This window comes from Moschus berezovskii, chromosome 7, assembly GCF_049115385.1.
Source record: "Moschus berezovskii isolate FMDL1 chromosome 7, NW_MosBer_1.0, whole genome shotgun sequence".
Classification (NCBI taxonomy): domain Eukaryota; kingdom Metazoa; phylum Chordata; class Mammalia; order Artiodactyla; family Moschidae; genus Moschus; species Moschus berezovskii.
Window position 1 is genome coordinate 107,495,441 of NC_142466.1, and position 13,095 is coordinate 107,508,535.

The 13,095-nt window shown below is 36.2% G+C and overlaps 1 protein-coding gene across 1 annotated transcript in view; it reads left to right on the forward strand.

Moving 5' to 3' along the window:
* The window catches only part of MUSK (muscle associated receptor tyrosine kinase), a 92,121-nt gene that overhangs the window by 22,539 nt on the left and 56,487 nt on the right, over positions 1-13,095 (forward strand). Inside the window, exons 4-6 of the mRNA XM_088837755.1 lie at positions 179-306; positions 1,655-1,796; positions 11,194-11,223. Coding sequence (XP_088693881.1) covers positions 179-306; positions 1,655-1,796; positions 11,194-11,223 — 300 coding nt within the window. The remainder of the gene's footprint in view (positions 1-178; positions 307-1,654; positions 1,797-11,193; positions 11,224-13,095) is intronic.

Genomic DNA, 13,095 nt, shown 5'->3' on the forward strand with positions numbered 1-13,095 from the left:
TAAAAAATTATTTCTGTTTGATAGCCACTGAAAACATGGCTCAGCACTTGATGAGTTCTGTATTATAATACACCTATGGATATTTTTAATAGATATTAAAAGTTAAGCATAAAGTTAGAAATTCTAAGTTTAGTAAATCCAAATTGCCTTTTTAATTTTTTCCTTTATTTTCCTTTAGAACCAAAAATAACTCGTCCTCCCATAAATGTAAAAATAATAGAAGGATTAAAGGCAGTTCTGCCATGTACTACAATGGGCAATCCCAAACCATCAGTGTCATGGATCAAGGGGGACAATGCTCTCAGGGTAAGTGATGATTATGTTAAAACATGTAAACACAACATATTTTCAAATACAACAATCCTTTGCAAATTCAGTCACACACTTATAAACTTCTAGTATAAAATCAACATTTTAACCAAACCTAAATATTTTAACCAAATCTAAATATTTTCCATGTACACTATTGTAACCAAACCTATATATATATATGCAAATTGTAAGGCATTCCAGTTAGGGCTGAGTAGGCGAGAAAAGATAGGGACCAGTAGTGTTAAGGATGATAAAAGAGGCAGAGCAAAGCTAAGCTAGTCTTCTTTGTTGGTTGGTCAGTTGGTTGGTATTTGAATCATTTATTTTTTTTTAACATTGAATCTTTTAGATTTTTTTTTAAAAAGGAACTAAGCTTCAAGCTTTAGACCTGACAAATAGCTTCTAGAAGGATAGAGAAGGAAATGAGATTTGGAAGAAAAGGAATGAGAATATTCTGGAGTGAAGTTAGAGCATCAGGACTCAAGACTGGTGACCTTGACAATGACCTCAATCATATACAGTAGGCAAACTTGAAATACATTATTCACATCCTTATTTTGTACTGCTTTTTTATCTTATACCTATATTTATTGATAAATTACTATTCTGCATCATCATTGTCTCTGTCCACCCTTGCATAACCTACTATGAACTCAGTGACGTCACAGACAATATGTTTTTCATATTACTATACTCAGAGTATTCCATGGGGGGATACATAGGTGTTGGTATCTATCAATTCATTGAAATACAACATAATATCAATTAGCTTTGTTTTATTTAAAATAAAACAAATAATTTTCATTTTTATGATAATCTATATAATTTTCTGGCTTTCCTTTTGTTATATTTTCTACACTAAAAGAAGTGGCTCTATATATACTGCTGAATTTAGATCCCCAAAGAGAATATAGGTGTAATATTTTAATTATAAAGACTAGTCTTTGTATTTTCTGTAGAGTTTTCCAACTTTTAAAAGGATCCCATATAGGCAGTAAGTACGCTTGTTAAGAGCAATGCTTTTAATCAAACAAACTTGGGTGTGATATTTTTAGATATCAAATTCTAAAATAAGGCTTGTTGATTTAGGACATCCAATAAGCCTTGGGGTCCTCATGTATTGAAAGAAAATAAAAATATCTTATGGTATTGTTGTTAAAATTTATTTTTATAAGGGAATCTTATACTATCTCATTTATTATTGCATGTTATCCATAATAAATGTCAAATAAATGTTAAAATAATATTTCAGATGAGTGAAAATGATGACTTGATGAAATATAGCAAATGTATCCTTGACAGACTCATGTTCATGCAAAATTAATATACGTATCTCTGGCAGGAAAATTCCCGGACTGCGGTTCTTGAATCTGGGAGCTTAAGGATTCATAATGTACAAAAGGAAGATGCAGGACATTATCGATGTGTGGCAAAAAACAGCCTTGGGACAGCATATTCCAAACTGGTGAAGCTGGAAGTGGAGGGTAAGGAGCCGTGTTTCTTCTCATGACAGTGTTAGCAGAAGGCCCCACACTCTACTATGAAGGCTGTACTTCATCTTGCAAAACAGACAGGCAGTAGGGAGTTTAGTGCCCTCAATTATTCCAGATATTAGGCCATCAAGTCAAAAATTGAAAGGAGGGAAAAAAGTTCCTATGTTTAATAGGTCATATTCCATCTATAGTCCATCAATTGACTGAAAGAGACTATAGTACTAAAACAGTAGGATACCATTTTAGAATATCTTCCTGGCTTGGACAACACTCCCTTGTTTACCAATTTGAAGATACTCATCTTTCTCAGCATAAAAAATATGCTTAAAAATGTATCCAAAAAAAAATGTAACTTCTTTCCAGACTGTATTCTGTCACAAAGGTTAAGAAAAGTAAAATACTGACTCAAAATGTATAACTCCAAATGGTCCTACTTCTATGAGTTATACTGTCAAGATATTTTACACTTTTTAAAATGTTCCTTGAAGTCAATTAATTCAACAGCTGGTTGTGAAAGATCTTCACTGAGAAATCAGAATCCAGATTGAGCTAGGGATTCTATCCATTTGGTCATCAGTTCCCTCTTGACCTGAAATTATATCAATTTTGCTTAAAAAGAGAAATTTTTTTCAGCATGCCTATACTAGGTGAGGAAACTGAGTGCAAAACTTTTTCCACCCTTTCCTGTTATAAGCCTTAGAATTAAACTCTTTGGTTCTCAATTTTCTTATCTGCAAAGTGGGGTTTATTGTGAGTATTCAGTGAGATAAGTTACTGGTAGTATTTAACACAGTGTCTGGCCCTTTATAAACATTCAACAAATGTTTACTATAAGAATTATCACTTCCTTTTCTGCTTTATTGTTATCTGATCAATAAAGTGATTGTCACACATTGATACAAATTATATTTCAATTGGGAAAGTTTCACAGTTTCCCCTAGCTTACTTTGATGTCACCTTTCTCTTAAGCCAAAATTGACCCCTTCTTACATTTCTTCCTTCTCAATCACAGTTTTCTATTAGCTCCTGTAAGATTATCTTTATTGCCTAGCTAGATATTTCTCACAGCTTTAATGATCATATTTCTATTAACTGTTCATGGAAGGGAATGAAATTGGAGGAAACTGTGGTTGTCAGACATAAAAAGGATATATTTTTAGCACAGCTGCTAGAATTTAATATCTTTTAAGTGATCAATGCTATTTAAAGCTCAGAATGCAACCACTACCTGATGTAACTCACTGAGTGAAAATTAAATAAACATACAAACACATTTGGTCACACTTTCAGACACAATGAATATTTGCCTGGATTCAGTGTTTCCTTGAACTATGTGTGGAGGGATACAGATCAAATGTTAGCCATTTATAAGCAAAATCAAGAAGATTTTTCTCTTCAAGGCATGAAATATAAGCCCTCTGATTCATGACATAAAACATTGATTGTTTAAGTTACTGTCTTCAAAGATAATGGAAAAATTTGCTTTAGTTTCAGCCTAGAGAAAATTATCACAAATTTCATTAGCTGGAGTTCAATTACACAGCTTAGTCTTGCCTTGCCATTTAGTTTTGTATCATGCCTATCAGTAAAACTGAATGCTCTCCTTCCTAGCATTTAAACAGTCATGTTCATCGTGTTAACAATTAATATATACAAGACATTTTATTCAAGTTGCTAGTACTGAAAGCCCATAATATCATTTAAAGGTACTTTACCAGGATGTAATAAGCTCATTTTAGCACACATGTCTATTTCTACTTCATTCTAGTCCCTATTAAAGTAGTCAATACACACGAAAACATGTGACATGCTTAGCACAACTGCTGGTGTATATTACGCATTTAGTAAACAGCATCAACTAAAATTATTACTATTAGAACATAAATATTGTAGCAAATCTGTTTGGGCTCTTGAAGTTCTGTGAGGTTGGCTTCCACTTAAAGAAATAAATGAGGCACGTCCACAGGATATAACACAGACACGACCTATTTAAAAGAAGGGTCAATTAAACCAAGAACTCAGAGCAGGTAAAAAGGCAACTAAGAAGTCACTGGAAGAATCCCAATATGTCTGCAAATGCCTGCTGCCTTGGCAACCATGAGGGCTGACGATAAAGCAGGGTCACTCAGGACAGATGAGCATTTATTACATATTGTGTCAGTAACGCTGCAAATTAGTTTAAGCAAATCAGAACGAGAGCCCTGTAAGTGCTATTTGATGTTGGGCTACATTTATGGCAAACAGGTGTGCCAGGAAAAGATAGGGTTTGTCTGCTGTCATGAGCGTCTAATGAGGTTGACCTTGCCAGTTTATATAGATTTCGTACAGTGTGTTCACGAATCCTTAGCAGCCATAACAAAGGTGAAAGAAATACCCCTGGACACGGAAGTGAAGTTCCCTCTCTAGATTGCCATCCTCAAGCTGCTGGGTCACTGGAATGGCAATGTAAAGATATTTTGGGGAATTCCCTGGTGGTTCAGAAGTTAAGACTCTGTGCTCCCCATGCAAGGGGCTGGGTTTGATCCCTGGTCAGGGAACTAGATCGCATATGCAGCAACTAAGACCAGCACAGTTAAATAAATTAAACAAAACAAAACAGGCTCTTTGCTATCCTATCTTATTAAAAAAGATTCTGCCTTTCTGCCTTGCCTTAAAATGTTCAAAGAGTGACATGCAAAATTACTGATGGAACAATCCAATTTAACCATGACCAAACATGGATATCTTTCTAAAAGGATGAACAATGTGATGTCTAACATTTTAAAACACTAAATGCTTTACAGGGATTATTTTATTTAATTTTCACTAACAGTCAGTGAGGAAGGGCCTATCATTGTACCATTTTAGGAAACCGAGGAACACACAGGGTAACTAACTCACTCAAGGCTGCACAAATAGTGGAACCTAAGTAATGGAGTAATGCCGAGTACAGTCTGTTCTGTTAAATAGCAGGAGGATCACGTGTGACATTGTCAAGATTAGGATCGGAATGGGGCTGGGGGAAGAAGCCAAAATTCTGTGAATGAAGGAGAACGGGAGTTGAAGAAGAGAGTAGATGTAGATTAATTTTTTCCCCAATAAATTTGGCAGAGAAAAGAGATGAGTCCAAAAAGTGAGCAGTAATTGGAGGCCTCATTGGAGGCACACAGGTAGTATGGTTTTGCATATTTTCTCTTTTAAAAAAGATTGAAATGTTTTTTTTAAAAAATTAGCAATGTTAAAATATTAATGAGAAGGAACCCAGAGAGAAGAAAAATTTGAATATACAGGAGACAGGCTGAATTTTCAAGGGGCTGTGGTACTGGAGAAGGTAAAAGAGATGAATTCAGCGACAAACTTTTTCTGGGGGTGACCACATGACCCAGTTTACCCTGTTCTGGTTTATACCTGTCATCCTAGAATAATTATTAATAGAGTCCCTCTTTTACTTTCAAAAATATCCTGGCTTCAATGGCAAATTACATGATTATTGTACTTAGGATAAAGAAAATTTCTTCCTTATAATAGGGAGAAAGGAGAAAGGGGGTGTATTCCAGTATAAATGAGTTCATAAATTAGGTGGATGGAATTTGAGAAAGCTCTGTTCCGATGGGTTCTGTTTCCTGTAGGAAGTAGGAAGTAAGATTATCTTCTGAAAATACTCCTATAAAGGGGGGCAGAGGGATGAGGAGGTTTTTAAATAGCTATGGGTAATGGGGGAGATGAGTCACAGGAAAACTAAGCTTGCTGGGCAACATGCAGGTTTCAGCAGAGAACAGGACGAGGAGTACAGACTGGCAGCAATTTGCTTCATTCTAGGTTTTTCCTGCAGGGTTGCACAGCAGTATAGGTGTAAGTTGGAAAAAGCAGAAAACCAAATCCAAAGGCAAGATATAAGCATTGGAGCTTTGCCAGGAAGGAAAAGAGGGCAAGAAAGTTGAGAATATTGTGAGAGAATGCTTGAAATGATGACTCACGGAATCTTTATGTACTAAATACACAAACCTGGGATCAAACACAGAGCTCCAGCAACATGATAGACAAGATATCATGAAAATCTTCTTACTACAAACATTCAGAAATGCCAGGTTAGTTGTATAACTCATAAGGAAACAACGTAAATTTTCTGAAGTCAGGAATGAATAGAATTTTGAAAAGCAGAGCAGTAAGATCATGGGGCGGCTGGACATTGTCCTGCATGTAATAAGACAGGTGCCCATTTCTTTAATGTGTAAAGTCAGTTTTTAAGACTCTTAAAGGGACAGAAGTCAAAGTCTTGTGCCCCTGTGAAGTGGAAGCTGGCACTGATACCCTTGTATAAAGCTGAGAACCATAGAAGTGAAAAGGTAGGCCAGCAAAACTCTACCCATCAGCAAAGAAAGACAATACAGAGGCTTGTCTATCTCTCCATAAGAAGAAAACAGAAGTTTTCTTATGAATGAATATCCAACACTCAGGACTATATCTCAATTATACTTGATTTTGAATCCATGCTGCCAGCACAGCCAGTTTAGGAATCCCCAGCTAGACAAATTAACATATAAACTAGCCCTAAGTCTTCCAAAGAAGACATAGAGATGGCCAACAGGCACATGAAAAGATGCCCAACATTGCTAATTAATACAGAAATACAAATCAAAACCACAATGAGGTACCACCTCACATTGGTCAGAATGTCTATTATCAGAATGTCTACAAATAATTGATTCTAGAGTAGGTGTGGAGAAAAGTGAACCCTACTATGCTATTGAGGAAAACATAAATTGGTGCAGCAACTATGGAGAAAGACAATGGAGGTTCCTTAAAAAAACTAAAAATAGAACTACTATATGACCCAGCAATCCCACTCCAGGGCATGTATCCAGAAAAAATGAAAACCCAAATTTGAAAATAACATGCACCCCAACATTCATAGCAGCACTGTTTACAATAGCCGAGACATGGAAACAACCCAAGTGCCCATCAACAAATAATTGCTTTAAAAAAATGTGGTATATATACACCTGAATATTACCTGACTATAAAAAAGAATGAAATAATTGTCACTTGCAGTAACATGGATCTAGAGAATACTATACTTGGTGACGTCAAGTCAGACAGAGACAGACAAACACTATATGAGTCATATGTGAAATCCAAAATATAATACAAATGAATCTACATACAAACAGATACAGATTCACTGACACAGAAAACAAACTTACTGTTAAAAAAGGTGGAGAAGGAGGGAGGGAGGGACAAATTAGGAGTATGGGGTTAACAAGCTACATAAAATAGATAAGCAACAGGATTCACTGTATTGCATATTCGATATCTTTAACCTATAATGGAATATAATCTGAAAAAAATAACTGAATCATTTTGCTGCACACCTTAAACTAATACAATATTGCAAATAAACTATAATTTAAAGGGGAAAAATTAGTCTCAGGTCAAAACTTTAACAACAAAAAAGCTGAAAAACAAAACACTTTACACAGGTTAGGGTTTAGATAAAGCCACACTGAGGATGTATTCACAATGCAAAATTATCACATCCACAGGAAACAACCTGCCTTCAGTGAGAAGTAGCTAACACAATATATAAAGAGATTTAAGCCCCAGGAAATCCAGTTACCAACACAATATGATAAATACTTTCAAATGAATATGTTAAAATGAAACACTCAAAAGGAGGAACAACAAAAAAGAAAAATACATTAGGAAGAAGAAAGGCAAGTCTGATAAAGAATTAAATATAATTTTAACAAGTGAAAAATATAAAGACTAAAATTAAAATTCAGTGGATGGATAATAGTATATTACCCAAAATAAGATTATCACAAAGTTCTTTATAACAGCAAATTTTTAAATATAATTTAAATTTGCATCAATAAGAGGCTGACATTATGTGATGAAATTCGTGTGGACCATTGAAAAGGATGAGATCAATCTAAGAGTACTAACTTCTATAACTATCCACCATATATGTAACTTGGGTATGTTTCCTATTTCTGAATTTCAGTTTCCTCATCTCTAAAACAGGGGTAAAAATAGCACCTACCTGTTAGGTTGTTGTAGTGACTACATGAATTATTACTGGCACACAGAAAGCATATAATTATCGGCTGTCTTTATTATTAACAATTAATACTTTCATAGTGCTTACCACATACAAGTGAAAAAGAAAATGAAAGTTGCTCAGTCGTGTCCGACTCTTTGGGACCATATACAAGGCACTATCTTATTTCTTTAGAAATATTAACCCATTAGAAATATTAATGTGCTCATAAGTAAAAAAAGTAAGTCAAAGAACAGTATGCTTTATATTATACATTGGGCTTCCCTGGTGGCTCAGCTGGTAAAGAATCTGCCTGCAATATGGGAAACCTGAGTTCGATCCCTGGGTTGGGAAGATTTCCTGGAGAAGGGAACGGCTACCCACTCCAGTATTCTGGCCCGAAGAATTCCATGGACTGTATAGTCCCTGGGGTTACAAAGAGTCAGACACTACTGAGCAACTTTCACTTTCATACATTGGAGTAGACGTAGCAAATTGTTAACTGTCATCATCTCTGCATACAGAATTACGTGAGGGGTGGTTACCTTCCATCATACACTTTCCATAGCTCTAGACTTTCTGAACTTTTATACAGAGACCTTTATTATCAAAAAGAATGAAAGCTTGTATTTATGCTTTGGAAAAAATTACTTCTTCCAAATATACTATATTAATCAAGTGACATCAACCTTTCTGTTCAGTGGTTTGATATACTATTTTTGTAGTTCTGTTGCTCCATTCTGCTTTAGAGCAAATTCATAGATGGAAAAAGTTTTGTCAAAGGCAATTGATTTCTATATTGATCAGATATTCACTACACTGGGGTATTGAACCAAAGAATGTTCAGGGTGGGGCCATAATAAACAGAACATGGAAACTGCCATTTCCTTAGGGGAGGAATTAATCCATAAAGACAGTAAGTTGAGAAAGTAAGGGAGCCAATTAGATGGAGTGGGAAATGAAAAGTTTCAGAGTGGCAGCTGTGGTGAATTCTCTTCTCGTTTGACTCTTCTTTCTTACTTATGAGCAGAAACCTAACATTTATGATTCTATAGTGGCTTGGAGGATCCCAACTAAAATTCCATTTGGGTTCTGATTTCTCAATGAACATCTTCTACACTTGGTTAGGTGTTATTGATTCATAGGTAAAATAAAGGTAAGTTTCCATAGAAAAGTGAAGCACTCCTGGGTGAGAACTATATAGGTATGTTGCCTTGCCCTTGGTAGGGAAGTCTTTGGTCTCCCAGATCCCATATTTGCCTGGAAGGCAGTAAAGAGATGTCAGCCTCACAACTATGGAGGCTCTTCCCCTGGAAACATTAACCCCTCTCTCAGGTACCTCTGTGACAATGGGCTTTGGGACAGGCCTTATAGCAGGATAGATGAGGGCTAGAGAAATATGAAACATATCATGTTTCAAAGAAAGTTTCATTTTCTAAGTGCTCATTTTAAAATATTTTACCATATTTGGAGTGAATTCCCAATCATTGGTTTCTTACAACAAGCACTGGCTAATTTCTTGTTTCTTTATCAAGCATTTCAATATATCAAGAATTGAGATTTGTCTTACCCAGCTTACAGGCAATCCTACCTCATTTGTGACTTCTGCCCTTTAGCTAAGAAGGTTCCTTAGCTGTCTCCAAATATGATAATGAATATATAATTATAGAACAAAGATAAATCAATCATATTTCCCAGAAAGATTTCCTTATGTTTAACTTCAAATATTGCTTCTGTTGAGATCACTTCTTTTAATTAGTTCCTCACAGAGGTAAAAATATCTTTTTCAGCAGCATAATTCCATGTGTTCTCACCCCCACTCACCACCCCTGAACAAGGATTCTTACTGCATTAGTTTTGTTTGATTGAAAACGGACAAAGTAACTTCTCAGGGCCCTGTAGAAAGAAGTACCTTCTAAGTCAAGAGACAGCCTTGTCTCTCTTTCCAACCTACTTCATGTTCTATCTTAGGCATGTGAGCATCCAAAGAATGATTCATATGGCTTCCCCTACGTGTCTTTAACTGAAACAGTTTTCCCCTGAGTACTCCCAAGTACTCAGTACTCCCAAGTACTCCAGAGCACTCAGTAGTTCTGAGTACTCAGGGCAGAGTGATACCACCTTGAAGTATGATGATTTGAGTGATAGAGCTGGAATTGTCAAGGAGAGGCTGCCATCAAGGGAGGCTATGAATGACCTTTGAAGTACCAGAGTCTTATTTTACTTTCCTGATTTTGACCTGAGGGACATTCTTCCTTTAATGGAAGGGACATCCTTCCATTCTTCCTTCATAAACATCACAGAAATTAAATACATTTAAGATGATAATGTAATTAGTCTTTTTATAGACAGAGAGATTACTATTTTGAGAATTTTTTTAACCATTGGGAAAGATCTATTTAAAAAATTACAAAGAGCTAATTTTCTTATATTTCCCTTACATTCTTACATATTTCTCTTAGGGTTCCCTCATATCCTTCAATTTAATTATTATGAAATGACTTACTTATTTGGGGATGAGCACTGATCTTATGCATTCTGTGAATATAACATTGAGACAAATCAAGCTTTGTGTGCAGAAACTGGTTGAGCATAGCAGACTTGAGACCCCAGTTAAAATAGATGGAGATTGGAGTGGATTGGGCTCCCTGGTGATGGCATTTTCCATTACTACCTCATTTTCCCTGGAGCTTTAGGCCATTAAGGAAAAGATGGGGCAGAAGAGAGGCTAAAACCAAGGGGTCTCAGTGACCATCACTGGGAAGAGGGTACTCGGCACCAGTGCAAACCTGCAGATGAGATGAGAGCCCTAGAAGCAGATCCAGAAGAGAACAGAACCCGTCTAGGTCGAGGGTTATTGCAGGCTCCTCTAATGTTTAAACAACTCCTTGTTTGCAGGAGGCCTCAAAAATAGACCCATGTCTCCACACCTGGGAGAGGCATTTTGGGGAGTAAGGAGGAAAGGTGAGCCACCCGGCAAGTTTAATTGGCTCCCATGCAAGAGTTCCCAACACTGGTCAGGGTGCCTTATTGCTGCGGTCTGTCCCTTTCTCTGCAGTCTGAAAAGCTCCACCATATATCCTTAGGAATAACTTGCTTTGTGGGAGGCTTCTGTTGTTGAGTTTTTGCAGACCTACACAGTATATAAAATAAGTAGAATTCTAAAAGACCAAACAAATACATATGTATATAGGTTGACCCCGAAGCAAATGTCAAGAGATCTGAGATCAGGACTGTTTTCAGAAATGTTAGACTTCTGTCCATCTTCTTTGCCAGAGATCAGATTTCCTTACTGCATCTAGAAAAGTGGAAGTGAACATGTAATGTTTACACACATTTGATTGACTTTTTCCTTTGTTTATGCTGCAGCTCTTAATATGACAAATGCCACAGAGAGAGGTATTTAAACCCCCAATGTGTGTTGTGCTCTCAATGATTGCAGTTTTAATAAAATTTGCAGTGGCCCTGTTCCCGGCATCAGTTCTATCTGTTTGATGCCACTAACAGGTTTGATTTGCTGTCATGATTACACTGTGTATTTAAAAACCAAAGAAAAGAAAGAGGCATAAACCTTTTCTATTTCTGGGGGCTATCATAGGGAAAATTAAATCTGCATGATTAATAGGGTGCATGCTCTCAGAGAAGGGTTTGACCCATTGATTTCCACTTTAGGGGAGATTATGGTGCATTCTCATCTGAAAAGTTCTATAGTGCTTTCAAGAAACACTTGAAAATACGTGGTCCTTTATTTGAAGAGTTGTCAGTAATGTTCTCTAAGGATAAAAAAAGTTGTATGATTATGCACTGAACATATAATACTTCAAGGTAAAGAACAGTTAGATTCTCTTCAATTGCTCTGAAGAAAAAATGTGCTTCAAAGATTTTTCTTCAGTTGTTTAAGATAATAGAATTGATATAATGTTGACAGTATATTGTTTGAAATGAAATTGAAAAGTTAAGGAACTTAGTATACTGGCTAATAACATGGGCTCTAGATTGTAGAAAATTGTCTGGGCTCCAGAGTCTAGAGCAGCTGCTTAAGTTAATAACCTGACCCCAGCATTTACCACTTGTGTAACTTCAGGTAGGTTTCAGTTAACTTCCTTTCATAGTACCTTAGGTACCCTACCCATAAAATAAAGTGAATACTACATCCTATCTCATTAGTTGCAAAAGGATAAACCAAAATACTACATTTAAAGCTCTTACAAGAGTGCTTGGCACAGAGTAATCACTCAAATAAAAGTCATCAATGTAGTTCTAGGACTAATGAAACTTTGGTACAACAAAAGCAGTGACTTAAGCAGTCAGAAAGACATTTACAGCTCTTTATTTCACATGCCATCTTCATCTTTGAGGTAGAAGCAATCAAGTTCAATTGCAAAAACTAAATTTTGATTTAAAATAGAGTTGATGTTTTCTTAGCTTTGGTTTTATCAGAAGAGTAACCATACACTTTAAAACCTGAAAGGGGCCCAAGAAGTTATAGCTCAATTGCTTAATTTTCAGTTAACAAAACTTGAGACCAGAAAAATGATTACTTTGCCCAAGTTAGCCAAGAACATGGATGGCTTAACCCCTAAACCAGGACATCTTTCATAACCCCATTCTTGAGTCTTTTCTTGCTCTATGTTTATGTTACATAGATGAGAATTCTGGAGCACTGACATGCTTTGGCATCAGATAGACCAAAGTGTTAATCCTGACTCTGCCACTTACTAGTTATGTGAGGTTAAGTAACCTCTTTGAGTCTATTTCCTCTTTGTGAAATGGGTGCAGTATTACCTGGAGCATAGGGTTCTTAAAAGGAGCTGGGATACCATGTAGACACTGTAAGTGTCTACCAGCTCTTTGATAAATACTGACTGTTGTTGGTATTGTTGTCTGTTGTTTGCATTGTTATGAAGCTGGACGACTTCTATCCAGAGAATATTGCTGGTTAGTCTTCTCAAGTTTCAGAAATAGAATGTCAGCATTACCAACTGCTTCTCTTGCTTCCAAAGAATATAAATCTACTCTCAATCAGCAATGCTTTGTCCCTGCATTCTTGATACTTGTTAGAGATTAATAACTTTGGTTTAGCCCCATTGTGACAAGGGACATAAGGATGCTTATCTAAGGTGCTATATGACAATATGCTTTTACCAGCAAACTGTAAAGAGGCTGTATAGAATCAGCATGTCCCCTACCGAAGTAGTGTAACAACATGAAAGTCAAGGCAGGCTTAGAGCAATATCCCAAGCTTACATCATATTTTGCTCACTACAGAAA